The sequence below is a fragment of the Carettochelys insculpta genome, chromosome 8 (genome assembly GCF_033958435.1).
Source record: "Carettochelys insculpta isolate YL-2023 chromosome 8, ASM3395843v1, whole genome shotgun sequence".
NCBI lineage: Eukaryota > Metazoa > Chordata > Testudines > Carettochelyidae > Carettochelys > Carettochelys insculpta.
The window spans coordinates 21917434-21940054 of NC_134144.1; the positions used below are offsets into that span (position 1 = coordinate 21917434).

Genomic DNA, 22621 nt, shown 5'->3' on the forward strand with positions numbered 1-22621 from the left:
CCCTCTTCCCATTCCCTCTCGCACCTCTGCCCCTGCTCCCTGAGAGTCCGCCTTGTCTGGGACCCCTCCAACCCCCAGGCAGGGCCTGTGGACAGGTAGTGCCTTACCTTCATGAGAACAGCACAGGCAGTGGACTTCCCCACACTGAACTGACACCTGACAGATCAGTAGCTGTCGGGGCTAGCCAGCTTCCAGAGGGTGATGGCTACCCTCTTCTCCAGGGGGATGGCAGGCTGCAAGTGGGTGTCACCCCTATACAGGATGGGGGCAAGCCAGGCGCACAGCTGCAGAAAGGTGTCATTCTGCATGCGGAAATTCTGGAGCCACCACTGGTCATCCCATTTGCCCATCACCAGATGGTCCCACCAGACTGAGCTGGTGGTGTATCACCAGACATGCTGGATGAGCCATGGGCACAGGCGCTGGTGAATCAACACAGCAGCAAGGCGGGCTTCCTCCTCACGGGAGGTATTGGGCACGTCCCTCCACAGGAGGAGGAGAAGGATGGCTGGGACGACACGCAGCAGAAGCTGCAGCAGCAGTGCGTGTGACCATTGCAAATGTGGGGCTGGTCTGGCGGCATGGCCCATTGGAAAGTTCAGACTCTGTCACTGGAAGCCCGGGAGCCCTGCACTAGCTTTGCTGTCCCTTCAAGAGGTGTGCAAGCCCCAGCATGGGCAGGGAATGTGGCTGGGTGACGCCCTTTAAAGGCGAGTGTGGTGGTTGCTCCAGGAAGGGCTTGACGTCCATGCAACCCTGGATTCCAGGTTACCGTGGCCCACTCTGTCAACAGAGAGCATCATCAGAATGAGCCTTTATTAGGTGTGGATGCATTCTGTCAACAAAGGTTCTGTCAGGAAATATGTCCCAACAGTAACTTCTGTCAACAAAACTCTGTAGTGTAGAACCAACCATAGTGTTTTTCTAATCTTGCCTGTAACTTGCTACTAGAATAGCCTGCAGTTTCCAGATCTATGGGAGGTAAGGCTTTGCATCTTTGTGTAGCAGCTTGGACAGAAGAAGAGCCTTCTCATTGTGCATGTGATCATTGTCCCTCTCTTCAATCAGATGATTAAACTGCTGCCATAGGGAACTGTATTGTTGTAGTCCAACTAGATGGTTTTGCTTTGTTTGTTTTACTCTTAGTTTGCAGAGAGACTTTTTCTCAGCAATGTCAGCATTGAAGAGGTTGTATCCTGCAAGTTCAGTTAACCAGCATTGACCAGTGTAGGCAGGTCTGACAACCAATGGTAGTGGGACTGGTTGCCTGTCTGGTGCCAGCAGTAGCAGGGACAGCTGCCTAGCAGTGGTAGAGATGGCTGCCCAGCTGGGCTGCCCAGCCCAGCTAAGTGAAACATTTGATTATCTGATACCCCATGTTCCCGGGTGATGCTGGATAATCCAGTTTGTACTGTACTGTAAGGGTAACATTGGGATACAGATTGTGCTGAATCAGATATCAGTCAGATCTCTATGTTGGTATTAAAACTGCCATTTTTGTGTAGAGAGCCACTTTGACTGAAGCTCCATCTGCATCTGTGTATTATCATCCCTAATACTGATCAGTGTGTCACTGATTTAAAGTTTAATTTCTAAAACATTTCAAAGGCATGCATGGGCAAATACTTACCAGAGACTAGCTGCTACATTGCATGTACAAAAGCCTACAGCTGGAGAATTTTTACACTAGGAATTGACATACACTTGATATCTACTCACTATGCAGTTCTAGCTGTGGGCCTGCAGTCTGCTGTTACTGATGCACAATCTTCAGAGTGAAACTCATCTGGTTTGCAAATATCAGTTGAAAATATGGAAAAGTGTTACATTCTTTGGCATTTCAGAAACTGCAGTGTGAAAATGGTTCATTATAGTATATTCATTTAGTATATTTAGTATATCCTCCTTTTGCTAAATGGTAAACAGATGAATTGCTTCTGGAAAAAAAAGGAATACATTGTCATTTGCTAGCTTTGTTGGCCAATAAGCATCACATTAAGGTGTTGAAATTAATATAAAGTTTAAAAGCTGGAGTCATACAGTTATGTTGCAGGTTTTCTGGAACTGCAAATTAAAGGCATTTTCTCGTTTTGGGTATTGTTTTACATAGTCTACAGGCTTAGAACATCATTTGGCAGCTCCACGTCATATCTCACCTAAACATATGGAAAACAAGCTTTCAAGTTATATATTGTGTGGGTTTTCTTTTGTTTTAGGAGTACATTAAACTCCAAAAATATGGCCTTTTTGAGAATTGCTGCATGCCTGTTTGTGGTTGTGAGCAAGCGAGTGTGAATTTGATGAACTAACTTTCAGATCCTTCCGCTGAAATACTCTTGCATGTAGCCTGTCAGTGGAGCATTGAGAGTGATAGAATAGCTTTTCATTTTGAAAATTTCAGTGTGTTTATGTATCATGTGACACAAATAGCAGTGCAGCACTGTTTTATTATAGAGAAATAATTTGGTGTTCTGCTTCCAGTGAAATAAAATCATAAATGGTATATCTAAGTATTCGTAACGGCTATCCGGCTTTTGTTGCAGCCTCATTAAATGTAGTAATAGATAGGTTTGGGTGGAGAAAGAGATGGGAATCAATTATCCTAAATGTCACACAAAGGGGTAAAGGATATTTTTCAGGACGGGTTGCTTGATAGGAATAAATCAGTTTTCATAAGCATTTTTTTATTTAAAGAGGTAAGCACTTGATAAAAAGGAAATGCACAGATCTGGAGGTGCTCTGTGCAAATGAGACAAAAGGTCTTTCTTCATGTCCTCTTGAAAAGAGAAAATGAAGGACTTTTTGATCATTCAGCCGTCTTTATAAATGGTGTATAAAAGAAAAAATAGTGCAATGAGAGCAGGGTTTTTAAATGGGGATTATATGGCAATGAGGCAGAAGATAGTATATGGCTGTGTCTACACGTGCACGCTACTTCGAACTAGCGGCACTAACTTCGAAATAGCACCCGTCGCGGCTACACGCGTCGGGCGCTATTTCGAAGTTAACTTCGATGTTAGGCGGCGAGACGTCGAAGTCGCTAACCTCATGAGGGGATGGGAATAGCGCCCTACTTCGACGTTCAACGTCGAAGTAGGGACTGTGTAGACGATCCGCGTCCCGCAACATCGAAATTGTGGGGTCCTCCAAGGCAGCCATCAGCTGGGGGGTTGAGAGACGCTGTCTCTCCAGCCTGTGAGGGGCTCTATGGTCACCGTGTGCAGCAGCCTTTAGCCCAGGGCTTCTGGCTGCTGCTGCTGCAGCGGGGGATTCATGCTGCATGCACAGGGTCTGCAACTCGTTGTCGGCTCTGTGGATCTTGTGCTGTTTAGTGCAAGTGTGTCTGGGAGGGGCCCTTTAAGGGAGCGGCTGGCTGTTGAGTCCGCCCTGTGACCCTGTCTGCAGCTGTGCCTGGCACCCTTATTTCGATGTGTGCTACTGTGGCGTGTAGACGTTCCCTCGCAGCGCCTATTTCGATGTGGTGCTGCGCAACGTCGATGTTGAACATCGACGTTGCCAGCCCTGGAGGACATGTAGACGTTATTCATCGAAATAGCCTATTTCGATGTCGCCACATCGAAATAGGCTACTTTGATGTAGGCTTCACGTGTAGACGTAGCCTATATGTCTCAAAGAACAGGGTTACTTTGGCTACAAGTATTAAATTGAAACAAAGTCCAAACAGAATTTCAAGGGTAAAGGGGAGGAATTTCAAGAATGCAAAAATACAGAAGGAAATGTTAAAATAAATTAAGTCTTGACTCCGGAAATTCTGAATCTTTACTCTTTGCACTGAAACATCTCCTATTTTGTTCAACAGGGTCTTCCAGGTCCAATAGGTCCAACAGGTCCAGCAGGTCCTACTGGCGAAAAGGTAATTGTTACGCAGAGCTAGTTGACACGCTGTTGAATTTTAATAAAATCATGTTATTTTCCTGTGTGCTGCTTTTCTGAGAAGTGACTTTGGAAATAACAACCTGTTAACTTTATTTAAAGGGTGAACCTGGTCCTCGGGGCTTAGTTGGTCCCCCAGGCTCCCGTGGAAATCCTGTGAGTAAAACATCTGTCTTCTTCATACCCAGTGTGGCCAAATCTCATTATGAGGCTGATATTTATCAGCATTTTCATTGTATGTGCTCTCCAGTTATTTCTCTTTCCATTTTTTGTTCTTTCATCTTCTCCTCCTCTTTTCTTTGCACACTCCAAGAAACCCAAGAGGTTCTTCTGGCATAACCTGCAGATCTTGCCTTGCTGTCGTGAACCCACTGAATTAACTGCAGCTGCAGGCAGTCAGATCTTGTTCATCTGGTCTTTGATGTCAGGGTAACCTGACAACATAGCGACTAGAGTTTGACTGACAGCTGAAAACCTTGTGCCACATACTCATTCTCTTAGTCACATGAGCATTTTTTAAACCATGTCCCTGACATTTTACTATATTTATATTTGCTGAGGAGGGGTAAAAAGATGTATAACAATTCCAATTATGTCACATTGTCCTTTTCAGCATATTCCAGAGTTGAGTTTATTTACAATGATTTGGGCGCTATGACCCCAATCCCAGGGTCTAGCTATGGAGGGGTCAGGGCAAAGATGGCAACTTTGTACTTCCCAACCTGTGATCTGGCTTCGGCTGATCATAAATTAGAGCATGTCATTACAAGTGTAAATTAGAGCAATCTTTACACCAGCTGGAGAATGTTGTTTCGGCAACATTCAGGCATGCCTCATCTCCTTTAGTCACACTCAGTAAGGAATCCTCAGCTGTGCACATATGGTAGCTTTACAGATCCTTTTGGTCCAATAATTATGAAATCATATGGTTAGTGAAACAAACACATATTTTTATGACAGTCTAACGAAATGGAATAATAAATTACATAAAATGTATATATCAGGCCAAATTCTGCTATCAGTTATAAAACAACAGAGAGCTGAATTTGGCCTGCTGAGTTATTTAGTTGCATGTGTACCTCAGATAGCTATATGGTTAGTTTTGGAAAGATGTGTTTCCAAAGTTAATTTAATCGGCCTTCTTAGTTATGCTGCATGACTCTTCTTAAAAACCCAGGTGTACAATTATAGTTAGTATAGCGCACGTATCATTTTAAAAAGAAATGTTTAGATCCTTTTGTGATGGGGTTCAGGGGTCCCCCTGCACTGCACCCCGTCCGCTGGCAGGAGAGACTCTCACTCAGCAGGTATAACAGCAGGTTTATTAGGCAACAGATGTCCAGTTTCTCACAGAAGCAGCAGCATAGCAGCCAGAGACAGTCCTTCCAACCTGTCCTGGGGGAGAAGACCCCGAGGGGTACCCCTCTGGGGTGTAGCTTTCCCCATCCTCAGGCTGGCTGCCTTCCAGCTCTCCCTCTTCCTAGCCTCTAACTGCCGCCCCCGATTCAAAACCCAGCTCAGCTCCTCCCTCCTCTTTGTTCAGGCAGAGGTGTCACCTGCCAGTTGTAGCCCCAGGGTCATCCTTAGCCACTGGGAGCTGCTGCTTGCCTCAGACATCCAGCCTGACTCACACAGGCACTCCCCCCACTCCATCACACCTTTCTTCTGCACTTCTGTACAGCTGTTGCTCCATACAACAAGCCTTAACATCTCTTAATTTCTTGACCAGGGTTCCCGTGGTGAAAATGGCCCAACTGGTGCTGTTGGTTTTGCTGGTCCTCCGGTATGTGCCTAGTCCATTCCCTTTAGCCATAAACTATGTTTAAATGCCTTCCACCATTTTTGTTTAATGGATTCTGACCCATGTTGAAGTATCTCTGGAACATAGTCAGAGTTCTCTGTCTCAGAAACGAACTTTTCCTTTTTTCCCTGATTATTTCATGTAAAATATCGAGCCATTAATAGCACAAACAGTTGAAAATCATTTTCCTGACAAGATTAACTTAATATACAAAAATGTTTCTGTTGAGATTAAAAAAAGGAAAACTACCAATTGTCATCCACCGATAGGCAGCAGAGACTTGCAGTGCAGTTTGTGATACATGAAAAAATAAGCAAGGGTCTTCGTGAAAATAATTGGAAGATATGTGAGTGCAACAAGCCTTTCCTACAAGTCTGACTCTGGGTAATAGTGAGTTTCAGGCCACCTGTTAAATGCCATCCTTTCCACAAATAATTTATTGATTCCTAGAGAAAGGGGTAGCCATCTACTTTTTATGGAAAAGAGACAATAAAACAGATGGTGAGTGTTTAATCCCTTTAAGCTTTAGACATGTGAGACATGGACATTACAAATGAAGAGAAATTCTAAGGTTTTAAGAAAAGAGACATATAAACTAGTTAGAAAACATTTTTGTGGAGCATGGTTAACTGATTCCACAGAATTTCACATAAAAACCCTTCCGACTCAGTATAGTTAGTGTCAAACTATTACAATTCACTTTTGCTGTCCCATCGAACTAACGTAAAAGCCCATGTGCTGGACTGATTAGTTCACCTCTGTTTTAACGCCCCAAAAGTTGCCATGATGTGTATGGACTATAAAACTGCAACGGTTTGGTGTTTTCCCACTTGAACTGATTTTTTATATTATATTTTCATAGGGCCCTGATGGTCAACCAGGTGTGAAAGGTGAACCTGGGGAACCAGGACAGAAAGGGGATGCTGGATCCCCAGGACCACAGGGCCTTTCTGGCTCTCCTGGCCCCCCAGTAAGTAAAAAAAGAAAACTGAAGGAAAACAATGACCCATGTCAATTTTGCTCATTTTAAATGTTCTGTGCTGTTCATTATGGCCCACATGTTTCTCATTTTTAGGGTCCTCATGGTGTTCCCGGTCTAAAAGGAGGTCGAGGTACTCAGGGTCCACCTGTAAGTACTTTGCTTTTTTTTTTTTTTAACAAGTATCATTAATTCAATGGCACCATTTGACACTAGGGTATTGGTAGTATTTTGGTGAATATGTTTACATGTTTCTTAATCTGAATTGTTGCATAGTCAGTACTTATATCAGTTGTAGTTGGTTGCTCAGTGACATGAGAATGCTTCATATAACCAGCCCCAGGTTTCTTTCTAATGCCTGTATCAAAATGTACTTCTAGGGTGCTACAGGATTCCCTGGATCTGCTGGAAGAGTTGGACCTCCCGGACCTACTGTGAGTCAATCTGAGATTTATTCTAATAGGTACATTTTATGAAATGGTCATTAGAAACCTGAACATATCAGGGAATCATACAAATTGGAACCTGGAAAGACCTACAGTATTTATGACCTGATCTTTATGGCCATTCAAGGTAATAGCATGCTTGCCTTGACTTCAGTGTGTGCTGGATTAAGTGACAAGTCAGACAAAGCCCAATAATTGGTATGATCCAGTGCCTGCTGAGGTCAGGGGAAGATTTTCAGTTTCTTATAGCACACTTTGGGTCAGGCCCTGAGATAGTGAACTGTTTGCTTACAGTTAAAACCTATCCCAGGTGATGCAATGTTCCTTCCTTATAATTATTGATGTTGGGCAAATTTTCTGTAGAAGAAACTGGCTCTTTCTTGTGCCACCTCTTCAGGGCCATTTCCCCCACAGGTTTTTTTTAAAAGAATAACCAAGAAGTTAAAAAGGATGTTGTCTTTTTAAACTTTTCTCAATTGCACTGTGGTTAAAGAATTAATTTAATTTTCCTGTGTGTCACTTAAAATATTACGATCTGTTCCTGTTTGTCTATATTAATGACAAATAACAAAATTGCTCAAATTCATTTTGTGGTTGTCACGTGATATAGCAAAAGCAAAGTGTTGTCAAATCACATTTATTAATGTAACATTTGCTCTGTATATGCACAGGAGTGTACATTGCTGTCCCTTGAAGAAATGTGGGGGTTCCAGGCACACATACAGTATTTGATGTTACCCCTCAGACCTTCCATAACGTGACTGCCATTTTGGATTTTCTTCTTAAAGAGGGAAATTTCCATGATTGATTTGAACCCCATAGTTTATATGTCACTTGGGGCTCTTTTGGTTGAAAGACATAAATGTCAGAAAGTACTGAAAAAATGAAAACTTGGTCATGTTCATTGACTTCAAAATAATTTGTCTGTGAAAAGTGAGTGCAAATGGATACCAAATGCTATCACTGCTGCAAGTGGAGAAATTTTGAGTGAATATCTGAGGAATTTTATGGTGCTAATTCCCAGCTTTAACTAGAACAATTCCTTTTCTAGAGGAGGAAATCTGTGTAAGTCATGAAACTTGGAGATCATTTGCAAGTTTTGGGATTCTGTCACATATTATCAGCAGGGCCAACAGGCACCACAGGCCTGAGCAAGGTTGTAGGGGGGCCTGGCTCTGTGCCTCTGCAAGGGGTGGGGCCAAGGGTGGAGGGTGTGGGGCCTAAGGCAGTTAGCCCTCAGCACCGCTCAGATCGTGGCACTGTCCCCCACCCCTACACCCTTAGAGCCACACAGAGCACCACAACAGCACTCCTGTGACATTTCAAAGGTGCCTGGAGCTCTGGCCACCATTCCTGCCAAAATAGCACTGGAGGTGGCCAAAGCCCTGGGTCCTTTGAAATTCTGGGCCCCTGGGCAACTGCCCTGTGTGCTCCCCTGTCCCATCAGTGGACCAACACTTGATGAAGGAGAAATCTCTTTGCTAGCTGTTGTATCACAACATTATGTTCACACACTGATCCTTGTTTTTTGTTGATTTATTTTCATTAACTAGAATTCAGTGCTGTTTTGATCAGATGTCTATTGTAACTGGGATCTTCTAATGTTACTAGGGAGCACCAGGGCCTGCTGGGCCCATTGGTGATCCAGGAAAAGAAGGCCCTCCAGGTCTTCGTGGTGATCCAGGTGCTCATGGTCGAGTGGGGGATCGGGGACCAGCCGGGCCACCTGGCGGCCCTGGAGACAAAGGAGACTCAGGGGAAGATGGGCAACCTGTAAGTGCTTTGATAGTTGTTTGTTTAGATACCTAGCTTTATTATGAGTTATCCATTGAAATGGCCAATTTGTGTTCCTTCTGAAAACAAGAATAGACTCTACCACAGTACACAGTATAACATGCTCCATACAGAATGTAGTTTGAACTGCATCTTCTGATTTCTACATTCTGCTTCATATCACCATTTGTACCTTGAGCACTCACCCACTGCATATTTCAGATGTAAAAGGGGTTCCAGACATCCATTTTTATTAATTTTTTTTCTTTAAACTGGATTTTCCAATTGTATTTTAGTTCTTCTGACATTTTGGCATTCATTTTACCCATTGTCCAGTCTGGACACTTTAGGCTTGATGGCAAATACAACACGTCACTGACCAGTTGGGCATTGTCATAATATTGCTTCATGTAAAAATAGAAGTTTCAATGGTCTAGGTGAAGCTTCTAGAACCACTGAATTCTGCCTTACTGCTGTTGTTATTGACTCTGACATGCTGATAACCCTGTTGTATCCTTCACCAATTTCAGGGACCGGATGGCCCCCCAGGTCCAGCTGGAACTACAGGTCAGAGAGGTATTGTTGGTATGCCAGGTCAGCGAGGTGAGAGAGGCATGCCTGGCCTGCCTGGACCTGGTGTGAGTAGCAATGCAGTCAATATTTCACCTAGCAACACTGTCTGAAATATTCTGCTCACCTTTGTGGTATGATGTGCCTTCTTCCTAGTTTCTTCACAGAAACAGGACAATATCAGAGGCTTCTAATTGTGCAAAGAATCATTGGTATTGTATCTATGGTTAATGACTAAACCACACACATACAAGATGGAGAATGGAACCCACCAGAAAAAAAACATCTTGTCCATCTGAGCTAAAAGAGAATCTGTAGTCACAGTGAGGCTTCTGACCAAAGTATTCCTAACTAGGCATGTTTGATAAGGCATTAGTCCCATTAGAAATCAGACCACTCACTTAGGTGCACACATAAGGACTCAAGTCTAAACATTTTGACTTTTATCCCAGATAAAACATGGAGGAACACATTTCACAGAGCTGGAAGGGACCTCAGGAGGTCACTGAATCCAGTCCCCTGCCCTCTTGGCAGGACTAAGCACCATCCCTAACAGATTTTTGTTTTGTTAATCTACTTGCCCCAGAACCCTAAATGACCTTTTCAGGAAAGGAACTCAAAAGCCTGGGTTTAGCAGGCCAATGCTCAAGTCACTGAGCTATCCCTCCCCACTCCCAGGTACAAGACTCAAACAAGGTCACCTGAGCAAGATAAAATTCTGTTAGCGAGACAATGGTGGGACTACACCTCATAATTAGTAGTTATAATTGTCAGTGAACTTTGCACCTTCCAAAATTCTATTTTTTTCTTGTAGAATTCCTACATTTTGAAAGCTTGCTGAGGGGGAACCATCAACTCCTTAAGTACAGTGATTATCAAAGGGGCTCGCTTTCCTGAGAAACTTGCAGTTATGCAAGCTTGTTCCAAGATTGGTAATCAGAAGTTACGTTGGTCTAGAGGTGGATGGTCAGGCTCAATAAAAGTTCAAGCCAACAGTCATGTTTAATTTGCTGTAGTTATGCTGGAGACTTGTTAGGCTGCCAGTTGGTCCAACAAGCAAGAGAGCATTAGTGCAGCATGGACCTTGCATAACCTAACAAAGGATCTGGTCCTTTTCAAGCTTTGATTGGAACTGCTTATTTCAAAGCACAGTTCCCAACTGATAAAAGACTAGTCCACCAGATGGGTTAATAAATTTTAATGGCACAATTAAATTGCTTAGTACTATACAGCAAAGCAAAAGGATATTCAAAATCTGTTCACGCACATTCTTCCATCCTGAAATTCTGAAAGCTACAAATGTTGTTAGAGCTTAAGACTGGATTCACCATAATAAAGACTAACAACTGGTGATCTTATCTACTGAGTTCTCTTTGTTCCATTCTCTTCAATAGTTTATTAGGCATTTCTTGTCTTTTAGGGTACACCAGGAAAACCGGGTCCAACAGGGCCACCTGGAGATAAAGGTCCCTCAGGGCCAATTGGCCCACCAGGTCCCAGTGGTCCAGTAGGTGAACCTGGTCCAGAGGTAAGTACTGTAGCTTAATAACAGGCAAAAGTAACAAGCTTACTGTAATTATTTAAGTCACAAAAGTTAGAGCTGGGAAAAACCTGCTAGTTTCTAGTCCATCTTTGGGAAAATATAACATTGTTCCCTGCAGGTCAAACCAGTAACTAAGCATGGCCTTACTTTTTCCTTTCATATGTGTAGGGCCCTGCTGGCAATGATGGTACCCCTGGACGAGATGGAGCTGTTGGTGAACGTGTAAGAACATGTTAATAGCATTAAGACGTTGCTGTAAATCTCCATTCTTTTCCTGGTCTGTGGCAAATCCTTTCCCGTGCATGGCACCTAGAGTACCCCCTACTGAGAGCTAAGAAAGAATCCACATTCCAACCCCAAATAAGGACTGTGATGAGCTTCAGAAAGATACAGATTTCAAAGCTGGGGAACCCTAGCTAAAAGCCTCTTTCCTATAGCGGCTCACTCTTGAGAGCTGATAGCAAGCATGTCCAGCTAACCCCCATGTTCATAACTAAAGCACACAGATAGAAAATTCTGTTCATGTCATCTGGACCCATTTTTTTAAATATACAGTAAATAAATTGTGTTGATTTGTAGGGTGATCGTGGTGAACCTGGACCTGCAGGATTACCAGGTGCACAGGGTGGTCCAGGAACTTCAGGACCGGTAGGCCCTACAGGAGAAGCAGGGCAAAGAGGTGAACCAGTAAGTAGGGACTTTATTTGAGATGTTTTGCTAATTTTATGTGTTGTTACATCATGATTTTATTCACATGATAGGAAAAGATGTGCTGCATTTCTTCCCATAACATATCTATGCATTTCATGCAGGGCTCTCGAGGACCACTGGGTCCACCTGGTCGTGCTGGAAAACGAGGCTTGCCTGTAAGTTCAATGTCATTTGCTGTACTGTCCCCCAAATCAAATAGTTTTACATGAAATGCAAGGGCAAGAAGAGCTGGGTTTAGAAGGCGGAATAATGATGAGCTATAGAGAACTGTACCTACTGAATAGTAAACCTGCTCTGTTATATAATCCTGTTAGATTCTCCAGCTGGCTGGCTATGACAGTGCGTTGTGTGTCAAAATCGACTTAAAAGAGATAATAAGAAGCATCAAATATTCTGTACTTTGCTAAGACTGACTGACCCAGGTCATTAGCAGGAGAGATTGAACCTGCACCCATAGCCACTAAAGCCCTGTGCTCCACCATGTGAGCTGAAGTCCAGCTGGCTCTCAGCTAAGGATGTAGAGCAGAAACTTCACTTGCTCTCCCTCGTCAGTGATTGCAGCATCCCTAGAGTTACAATTACATAATGCAAGAGAACATGGCCAAGCAGGTGGCTGTTGGTCTCAGGTGCCTGGTGTATAGAATAAAGCCAATTCAGGATTTGTACTTGTGTTCATATTTGATGACGCTGAGATATCATAGGCTAATCTCATGGGATTTCAGGTGAAAATGGCAGAAATATAACAAAATAGGCTATTTTCATGAAACAAACTCACTCATATAATGAAATTTTGCTGCAGCTGAACTGAAGCCGAAATAGATAGGTCTTTCAATTTCTGATTCTGTGTGAAGTTCTTACAGGAGTTTGGGCATGGAATCAAGAATCAAAATCATTCCCAGAGACTCAAAGGGGGTTTAAATATCAGAATCCAGTTTTGACATTTCTAATCAGAAGATTAGATGAAGAAGGAAAAGCAGAGAATGCTTTCTTGCCCTGAAATTCACTCTGGTTTCAAGGTGTAGATTTTCAAAATATTGTTATGTATTTCAAATGTCCCTTAGACTAGCATAACATTTGGACTGGAAAATATAATATTAAAAGTGTAAGCTAAAGCAGTATTTTGAGTGATTTTTAACCAATTTAAAATTTAAATGTCAAGACCTTGGAGTTAAATAATTGCAAGAACAAATTCATTTGGGCACCTGAGTCCTAATGTCATAGTCCATACTCAAGCAACAATCCCATCAAAGTTTCAAATTTAAGTTTACCTTAATGAAAACTGCAGGACCCTCACAGGGTGTAACTAGTTCTGAGAAGTGAAGACAGTTTCCTTCGTGGTACTGAAAATACAGCCTTGTACAGGTCATTTTTACTCATAACATTTTAGAAGTCTCCTTCCATAGCATTTCTTCCCACTATCAAACATGGAATGAGTATTGTTATAAGTATGGTATATAATATTACATAGCATCTTTGCTATTCTTCATACCGGTATTTTTAAATGTTAGGTGAACAGAAGGGGCAAAATTTACTGGAACCAGCTGTTTTTTTGTAGCTGTGTGGCATTTTCTTCTATGTAAAAGGCATCCTGCTGCTTTCTGCCTTTAGAAGTGAGCAGTATCAGACACTAGTGTCCAGAGCAAAGTAAAGTTTGTCCTTAGTTTAGAATCCTGTATTTGACTGTTTTTGTACCTATAGGGTCCCCAAGGCCCCCGTGGTGACAAAGGTGATAATGGAGACCGAGGTGACAGGGGCCAGAAGGGTCACAGAGGTTTCACTGGTCTTCAAGGTCTTCCTGGTCCTCCTGTAAGTTGTTTTCTTAAATTAGCAAGAAAAGAAAAAAATAACACATCTGTTTAGACTTTGATATGAAAAATGAACCAATGGGAGAAGCTACACGGCTACCAATAAATATGCTTACTAGACAGACACACTCTGGTTCCCTGGGTGTCTGTAGTTTCTGATATGTAAATACTGTACATTGCTAATATCAATGCCATAAATTGTCAGATTCATTTCTTGTTCCTCATACATCAAGTATATTTGTCCAAAACATAATTTCATTTTAATCAACCTCAGTGGTATGCATGCTGCTGCTGCTGCTACCATTGAGAGTAATAATCTTATCGCATGTAAGATACTCTAGGGAGTGTACAAACATATAGGAAACCACAGTTCTCTTGCCCAAACAACTTACCATTGAAGAGGTAATAAATTTTGTATGCAGCATAGAAATCTGCATGGTTTCTGTTGACATTAGGGGTAATTATATATAATATGTGATATTTGTTCCATGCACAGATGACTGTCCTGTTAGTTGCAGTTGTTGGCTCTTGTTCTTCATCTTCAAGCATTTTCCAAGCTGAGTGCATCTTCCAAGCTTACCTTGACCTTTCTTGTGTCCTCCTTCAGTGTCTTGGACTATCCTTTTCTGGGTCTTCTTCCTGGACTTTATCCTCTCATTACTTAATCTTGTACTCTCTAGCCAGCATATCCCAGGTCAGGTCTTCTCAACAAACCTGTGAACTTATAACTCTGGATCTGAGATCATAGACTTAAATGAAACTTAAAACTCTTCTAAACAACACTTAAGTGTTACAGTGACTGGTAATAAATAAAACACCAAGATTAGTTCAGGTGAGATAGGTATAAGTGGTCTTTGAGAGTGCTGAGGCATAAGGGAAGGAGTGTAAGATACTTGGATTGCCAATGGCACAGGACACCAATGAAAGGATAGATCCATGGATAGTTCCATCCACCCACCCAGGGAAGCACTGGCCCAGAGCCTGGTAGAATATGGGGGTATATGCTGCACTCTTTCAAATCCTGTTATAGCACCTATGCTTGTTCAGGAATTGTGCCTATCTCATTTGCATCACCCATATTGTTGCACTCTTGGTTGCTCTTAAATAAGTGTGCAGAACTTTAGATGCTTCTCTACAGCCCATTTCAACTCTTTAAGGTCCATGAATCATAACAGAAGTCTTTCTTATTAAACCTTAATCATATGGCACTTCTGGTACTTTCTGATTTCAACGGTACGAGAGTACTTATGCCCTGATCCTAGACAATGGCAAAAATATAACAGGCAAAACAATTAAACCAAAACTTCGTTCCATTTGAGTCTGAGAAAGCATGGTTGATTTTTGTTTTAGATAAAGATTGTGGCTGGGTCCTCTTTTCCTTATGTGATAAATTCCTATATATTATTGCCATCCATATTAATACTGAATAAATCTGATCTAAAGACTTCCTGTTCATGTGACCTTAGACATAATATTTTGTGGATTTGTAGTAGTGTTTGTTGATGACCATTGTTTTTGTGTTGCTGTGGCAAAAGACAATAATTCATTGAAAATGAAAAATGCACAATGTCTGAGATCCCAGTGGGAAATTGTGACATGTTTCCTGGGTGCATCTTTACTCAGGTTGGTGGTCATAGCTTTGTAGACATACATAATTTTAAAGATAAGGTGATGTTCAATCTAAAATATAATAAAAATATAATCTCTTCTGCTTAGGGTCCCATTGGTGAACAAGGAAGTCCGGGAATTCCAGGTCCTTTTGGCCCTAGAGTGAGTATATTGTGTTATATATAAGACTGTGGAAGCATTAGATTATGATGTACAGTTCACTATTAGGCAGACAAAGTTTGTTGATCTGAGCTGCAAATAATTTCATATGATTATTCATGTTATTCTTTTTCGTTAGGGTATATTGTGGTGTTTAATAATTGTTACAAAAGCTTATACAGAAGTAAACTGTGATACGGTGACCCCTTTTTGGCCATCTTTCTGCATCAGGCTGTGACATTCCTGATGTTCCTGCTTCAGTATCCCCATTCCAGGATTTTTGCCTAAGTAATATGACTCCTTGGCTATGTCTACACGTGCCCCAAACTTCAAAATGGCCACGCAAATGGCCAATTCGAAGTTTACTAATGAAGCGCTGAAATGCATATTCAGCGCTTCATTAGCATGCAGGTGGCAGCGGCACTTCGAAATTGACGCGGCTTGCCCAGATGGGGCGGCAAGCCGCGTCCCATGGGAATAAGGGGACTTCGAAGTAGGCGGGGGTCCTTTCGAAAAGCAGCCCCATTGGGACGAGCCGCGCGGCGGGAAGCCGCATCAATTTCGAAGTGCCGCTGCTGCCCGCATGCTAATGAAGCGCTTCATTAGTAAACTTCGAAATGGCCATTTGCGTGGCCATTTCGAAGTTTGGGGCACATGTAGACACGGCCCTTATGGTCCATTTATTATTGAAACACAGTCCACAAAAGCAGTAACAAATGTCCCAAACTACAGTCCATTTCTCAAACCCAGTGCCTGTAGTCCTTCAAATCCCATATCCTGTCATTCATTGACATAGTATCTATCACATTCCAGCACCTTCTGCCTTGTTAGCCATCTTGTTTCTAGACGGCCACTGCACACCTCACCTAGGTCCCCAACAGCCTCTCTGCTTGGTGATCGTCCTCACCAGGGGAGCAGCCCTCACTCTGTCTGGCTTTCACACTCTTCCCAGTGCCCAACCTTTCAGTGTGGAGCCATCAGTAAGCAAACCCCTGCACTGGTCTCCTGCCATCCATCATTTCTGACCCTTGGCTCTGGTTCTCCATCTTTAGAAGTCAGCATGTAACTCTCTCTGCTGTTCTCTGGTCTTCAGCTCTCCTGCCTGGGTCTGTGGCATGAGGCTGGGAAAATTCAGAAGTACCAGTACACATCTACTTTCTAAATTTTCAAAAATTAATGGATTGTTTCAAGTTTAAAGTAAAAGGCATTTTAGTAAATGTGCTAATTTGATTGTTAAGTATTAAAGCCCATCTTTAATTCTCTAATTTTATTCAGGGACCTCCAGGTCCAGTTGGCCCTTCAGGCAAAGATGGAAGTCCTGGACCACTTGGCCCACTGGGGCCTCCTGGAGTAAGAGGAAGTCTAGGAGAAGCGGGTCCTGAAGTGAGTTCATGGGAATTTGGGGGAAAAAGCTGCCTTCTGGTATTTTGATGTTAGAAGTCGCTCTTTACAATTGATCTTAGATTGATGAGTAATGCCTAATGACAGGTCAGTATTTCTTAAGGACTTGTAACTCCACAAATAATATAGAAAATAGGATTTTAGCCATGATATTTGTAAACTGAAATATAATATGTTAAATATTTCCATTATAAGTCACTCTGGAAGTTAGAGAAAAAAAATGTCTTTGCTAAATGTGTCTGAATTCCTAGGACAGGATTGTTTTCTACAATACAGTTTTCAGTAAGCCATCCTGTATAGATCTGAATGACTCCAGAGATGGAACTTTTACCACTTCCTGGGGGAGCTTGTTCTACACCCTCTCCTGCTACTGACTCTGATAGTTCCTGTTTTGAATTGCAGCGCATGATGCTTAGTTAAAACTCCATATTCCATTCTAAACAATTCTTTTTGCTGCTTGGAATTCAGATGCTACAAATGATTGAGAGAATTATGTTTGTACATCCTTGCTTATTGTTCAGTCCTGGTGTAGATATCTACAGGACAAGTTCTGCTCAGTTATGTAGGTTTAAATGCAGAATAACATCACCTGATTTACACTGGTTTTACAATAGCATAAATAATGTATAGATTTGGCATTAATTCTTTTAAGCATTCCTTTTGAGGGTCACAAATATTGTGTTTGTATTTTTAAAAATGGCTTTAGGGAGATCCAGAGTTACAGGTGAGATAAATTGTTTGGAATAATAAACAGACTAATAAAACACTCAGAAGTATATGTTCTCATACGATCTAACCAGAATGGCTTTGGTCAAGGAAAACCTTGTTTCAATAATAGCTTAGAATTCTTTGAGCAACAGTAAAGTAGTGGGTGAAGGGGAATTGGTTGATATAATTTATGGAGACTTCCCAAAGACTTGGACAAGATTCTGCACAAAAGGGTACTAAAGCAGGTGACTAATCTTCAAATGAGAGGCAAATTATTGTTACGGAATCCGAAACTGGCTAGGAGGCAGAAAATGAAAGAGTATAATTAAACAGTAAATGTCAAAAGGTTAACAGTGCAGTGTATCTCAAGGCTCTATAGAATATCCTGTGTCATCAGAAGATAAGAAGACGATACTGGGTCAGAAGAAAGGCCTATCTAGTTTAGCATCCTGTTGTCCAACAGTGGCCAACGTAAGCACAGGAAGCAGGGATTCCGGGGAGTGCTAAAGCACCTCCAGGTGCTGCACCCAGTATCAACCTGTGCTGGGCTCTCAGCCACCAGTCTGCATCGGGGGACCCACTGCCACTCAGGACCCTAGCCCCAGAAGCTTAACAGTCAGATCCAGCTTTCTAGCTGCTGGCTCCTTTGCAGCCTGAGACCCCAGCTGCTGGCAGCCTTAGGGATCAGCTCCTTGCCCCTGCCCAGGGTTCTGCAGCCATCCCCAGCTCTGGGCCCAGTTTGAAGCGATGAGGAGCACAGACAGGGATAAGAGGCAGGCACAGCTCAGAGCACCCACCCTAAAAATTGTTCCAGCACCAGGGATGCCCAGTTTAAAAAGATAGGATGTTGGATATGTGTCTTAGTGGTTTGTGAAGACACTGAGTAAAGAGGTAAAATGTGGAGACTGTGCAAAGTTATGTAGGTCAGCCAGGAGTAGAACAGGGAGGAATGTCAGAGAGATGTGAACAAGCTGTATGAATGGACAGCATGATGGCAAATGAAATTCAATGCTGACAGACACAAAGTAGTGTTAGCTGGAGGGAAACACTGAACTTACTCAGACACTTAGTAAGGTTCTAGGTTAACTGTATCAAATAAAGAAAGTGTTGTGTAGACTAATAAATGAAAACTTCTGGTCAATAAGCAGCCCCAGTCAATAAAGGAAACAAGATTTCAGGCTGCATAAGGAATGGGATTATAACCAAACAAAGAAAACTACAATGTCTTTATACAACCAGTGAGGCGGCCTGATAGGAATTCTGTGTGTGGAACTGGTTACCCCATCTAAAAAAAGATAGACTTAGTGGGGTCAAGAAAAGGGTGGCGATCAAAGACTGAAAAACGTCTTCATCTGATGTTAGATTAAAAAGAAGGGGTTTATTAATTTGAAGAGATGACTGAACAGAGATGTGATAAAAATATCCTTAGTGGTACAGGTAGATTGGGACCTACTGTCTCATAACCCAAGGATTCTTGTCACTTCTGATGTCTGAATCAGTTCAAATCCTTCCAAATTTTCAGTATATTTCAGCTATTGCTGAGGTGTCACCAACTGAATGTAGAGCTCGAATGTTGAGTATTTCTAACAGCTTGAATCTAACCCAGATCAGATGTGTAGTTGAGACAGTAAACTGGGATATCCCAAACTATCCTTTCTAGTATTACTTTCTCCCAATAGTTACCTCAGTTACAAATTCCCAGTGACATGTTAAAAATACATTTCTTACCATATTTCCTAGACTCAGAATGCATTAGCTTCATGGACATGCTCCTGACTGGACAATTGTAACATCAGTTTTAAATTCTGGTTAATTACTTTCAAAGGGAGTTTTATGCCTAAATCTTCATATAAAGCAATGTGTCCTCTAATCTTTTCCATCCACGTACAGAATGAATTTTTATGTGCATGGAGACATGTGAATGTGCATCATCAGTAGAAAGAGAAAGACTGGCTGTGAGTGCTCTTCTGGGCAGCATTTGAATCTTTCCTGAGCACTCGCACAAGTACACAGCTTACAGGGAACACAGGTGGTACCACAAAGTAAGATTTACAATTAGAATCCATGGAATTCATACCCTAAAGCTCAGGCTTATTTAGATGAAAGTTTTCGTTTGGCCCATTGTAGCATTCATTGTTCATTGTTTAGCACCATCAGAGTTTCTCCTTTAGCACAGTATCCCTTTGCACATGGTAAAAAAATGCTTTCCTGAATTTCTTGCCAAAATGCTCAGAGCTGTAGAAGACAACACCATAGACGGTTAGGCCCTGAGATGTGTTGGGCCTGTAGATCTCTTATGTTTGTTGGTAGAGACAGCAGTCCTCTGTGAAGTATTGCTCTGGATCAGAACTGTTCCTCAGTCTGAGGTTGATTAGAGCTGGGTTTTTGGCTTGAGCTTCTCTTTTAAGTGTCTATTATCTAATGAAAGGAACACGTTTCTCTGTTACTGCTTTTACTTTTAGGGTCCTCCCGGTGATCCTGGTCCTCCAGGTCCTCCGGGTCCTCCAGGCCACCTCACAGCTGCCATCGGAGACATTATGGGCCACTTTGATGACAGTATGGCAGATCCACTGCCAGAATTCACTGAAGATGAAGCAGCTGCTGATGACAACAAAACAGACCCAGGCGTCCATGCCACACTGAAGTCGCTGAGTAGCCAGATTGAAACCATGCGCAGCCCGGATGGCTCCAAGAAACACCCAGCACGCACTTGTGATGATCTAAAGCTCTGTCATCCATCCAAGAAAAGCGGTGTGTATAGAATGCAGCAATTAATAATGCAGTATCTACATATGCCTCGTTGCCATGGTGTATTGCCATTCTGTTCTTAGGATCTTGGGGAAAACATGCATGATGTGGATTGGTGTGGTATTGGTTATAGTTCATACCAGGTCTTTTGAATAAAGGAGCACAAAAACCTCTTGCAAAAATGTTGTTTATTCTTGAGTATTTTATTACATAAATCCCTTGGAGTGCAATCTCTGTAAATGTGAACACACTGGAGCACAAAAACCTGTATGTCTGATCACAGTGATATGCTGGTAATTAGCATGTTTGAACCAATAGTAATTAAGTATTGAATGCTAAATGCTGCCCTTGAATGCATAATAGTTTCAGTTGCTGTACTAACATGGACATGCTTGACTCAGAATGATTTTGTACACCTCATTGGTCTTAGAGTAATTCCAACCCATTACTCAAATTTACTCATTTCCAGCATCCTATAAAAATTGTCTGGCTGCTGGAGAATGGCTGGGGAGAAGTCCACCCTCACCTTTCTCTTTCTCCTGCAGCTGTGCTCCATTGCCAGGCTTGTCTGCTTTGTGAACCAGAATACAAGTTGAACCTCTATAATCCAGGACTTTCTGGTCAGGCAACATCCATGGTCCTGCATGATTTTAGTTAGCTGCATTTCCACTTATTATGAGCGTGGCCAATCTTCCACAGCCTCATAAAGTTTGTTTACAGCAACCAGTCCTGGCTTTCGGGGTTCAGTGCTGTCTTCGAAGAGCCCAGTAGGCAGTGGAAGTGTTGGCAATGTGCTAGACAATATTGACTTCCCTTGGTTCAGCAAATTCTCTGGTTTGGCACCAGTCAGGTCTCAAGAGTGCTGGACTAGAGAGGTCCAACCTACAGAGTCAAGAGGCTTTGTAATGGGATTAAGCCATGCTTCATTTGTGTCAGGGCTTGCCAGGGCTGAACCCAGGCACCTATAAATTTGGGGTATCACCTTTAAAAGTATAATTAAAAAAATGCTTGAGCCTGAACACCTTTTCATGACAAATTAAGAACTGGCCTTAAGCAAAATCCTGACCAAATTACCCCAATTTTAAAGTGCTTATAATACCAATGCAACTATTGCACTGGAATTTATCACTTGGGAATACACTAAAACAAGTAGAGGGTTGTTATGTCAAACCCAATATGTTTACACAAATTGTTTCTTGACAAACCAGACTGATTAGGTATTAAGACATCAAAATAAAAGACATTAGGTAAACATGGAGCTTGTGTTTTTGAGATATCTAGGGATTCTGAATTGTAATTTTCTGATTAATTTAGGAATTTTACTGATATAGAAGAAATTATATTTTTTGTTTTTTCAGGAGAATATTGGATTGACCCTAACCAGGGTTGTGTTGAAGATGCTGTAAAAGTCTACTGCAATATGGAAACTGGAGAGACTTGTATTTCTGCAAATCCATTCAGCATACCCCGCAAAACATGGTGGACTAGTAGATCACAAGGCCTCAAGCCTGTATGGTATGGCCTGGATATGAACAGGGGATCACAGGTAACTAAATATGTTTAATATGGATAAAAGAAGAGTGATAACATTTTTAAAAATGGATTTTTAAAAGTTAAAGTAAAGTATTTTTATTTAAATGGAATGTTTTTAAACAAGTATTTAAAATTCAATTTGAAATAGACAGCCTATATTAAAGTCAACATTTCAATTAAGTGCAAAAATAGTAAGTGGTATCTATTTGATGCCAGATTTTAAAGGACGTCAAAGCTGAACTGGTTGAAGTCACTGGATAAGCACTTGGAACCATAGTTGATTGAACTGCTAAACCAGTTTTTGATAGCGCTAGCCTCTCTGTAGATGCAGAATTTTTTATTTATGTATTTAAGCTTATTCAATCATATCAGTTCAATGACTAGATCATTCAAAGCTAAGAAATGGGGAGTTGAAAAAGCAGGGAAACTTTTTTCCTCTTCCAATATATTGGTTTAAAATGAGATGTGAAAGGATGAGATCTACTAGTTTAAAATCTTGTTGGACATAATGACCAAAGCCAATCAGTTTAATCCACTAACCATAGATACTTCCTTTAGGTAATAAGTCAGTTAGCTTTAAATGCAAAACATGTTTTCATGAACCTTTTGATAAAACATATTTTCTTATGTATACATCCCAGTGCTTTTTTTGTGTCACTATTTGCTGGTAGTGAGTACCGGCAGCTCAGCAGCCCCAGCCACGGAATCCCATTGGGACGGGGAGGGGAGAGGGAATGGGAAGACAGCTGAGTACCAGCTCCTCTTATTTTGGAAAAAAAAAAAAAGCACTGTATACATCACATTTAAGACTCTAGTTTTGTGCATTTTAATTGAATTTGAAATTCCATTCAGATGGAGCTTGGCATAAATCACAAGTGAAAACCCAATCACCACACAATAAATATATGCATCAGTCACCATTTTCTAACAAGATAAAAATGT

General features: G+C 41.8%; 1 protein-coding gene across 1 annotated transcript in view; it reads left to right on the forward strand.

The window, feature by feature from the left end:
- The window catches only part of COL5A2 (collagen type V alpha 2 chain), a 201123-nt gene that overhangs the window by 170142 nt on the left and 8360 nt on the right, over nt 1-22621 (forward strand). The window contains exons 36-52 of the mRNA XM_075001919.1: nt 3821-3874; nt 3997-4050; nt 5624-5677; nt 6558-6665; nt 6771-6824; nt 7055-7108; nt 8732-8893; nt 9424-9531; nt 10884-10991; nt 11175-11228; nt 11586-11693; nt 11819-11872; nt 13416-13523; nt 15239-15292; nt 16565-16672; nt 19861-20149; nt 21505-21692. Coding sequence (XP_074858020.1) covers nt 3821-3874; nt 3997-4050; nt 5624-5677; nt 6558-6665; nt 6771-6824; nt 7055-7108; nt 8732-8893; nt 9424-9531; nt 10884-10991; nt 11175-11228; nt 11586-11693; nt 11819-11872; nt 13416-13523; nt 15239-15292; nt 16565-16672; nt 19861-20149; nt 21505-21692 — 1719 coding nt within the window. The remainder of the gene's footprint in view (nt 1-3820; nt 3875-3996; nt 4051-5623; nt 5678-6557; nt 6666-6770; nt 6825-7054; nt 7109-8731; nt 8894-9423; nt 9532-10883; nt 10992-11174; nt 11229-11585; nt 11694-11818; nt 11873-13415; nt 13524-15238; nt 15293-16564; nt 16673-19860; nt 20150-21504; nt 21693-22621) is intronic.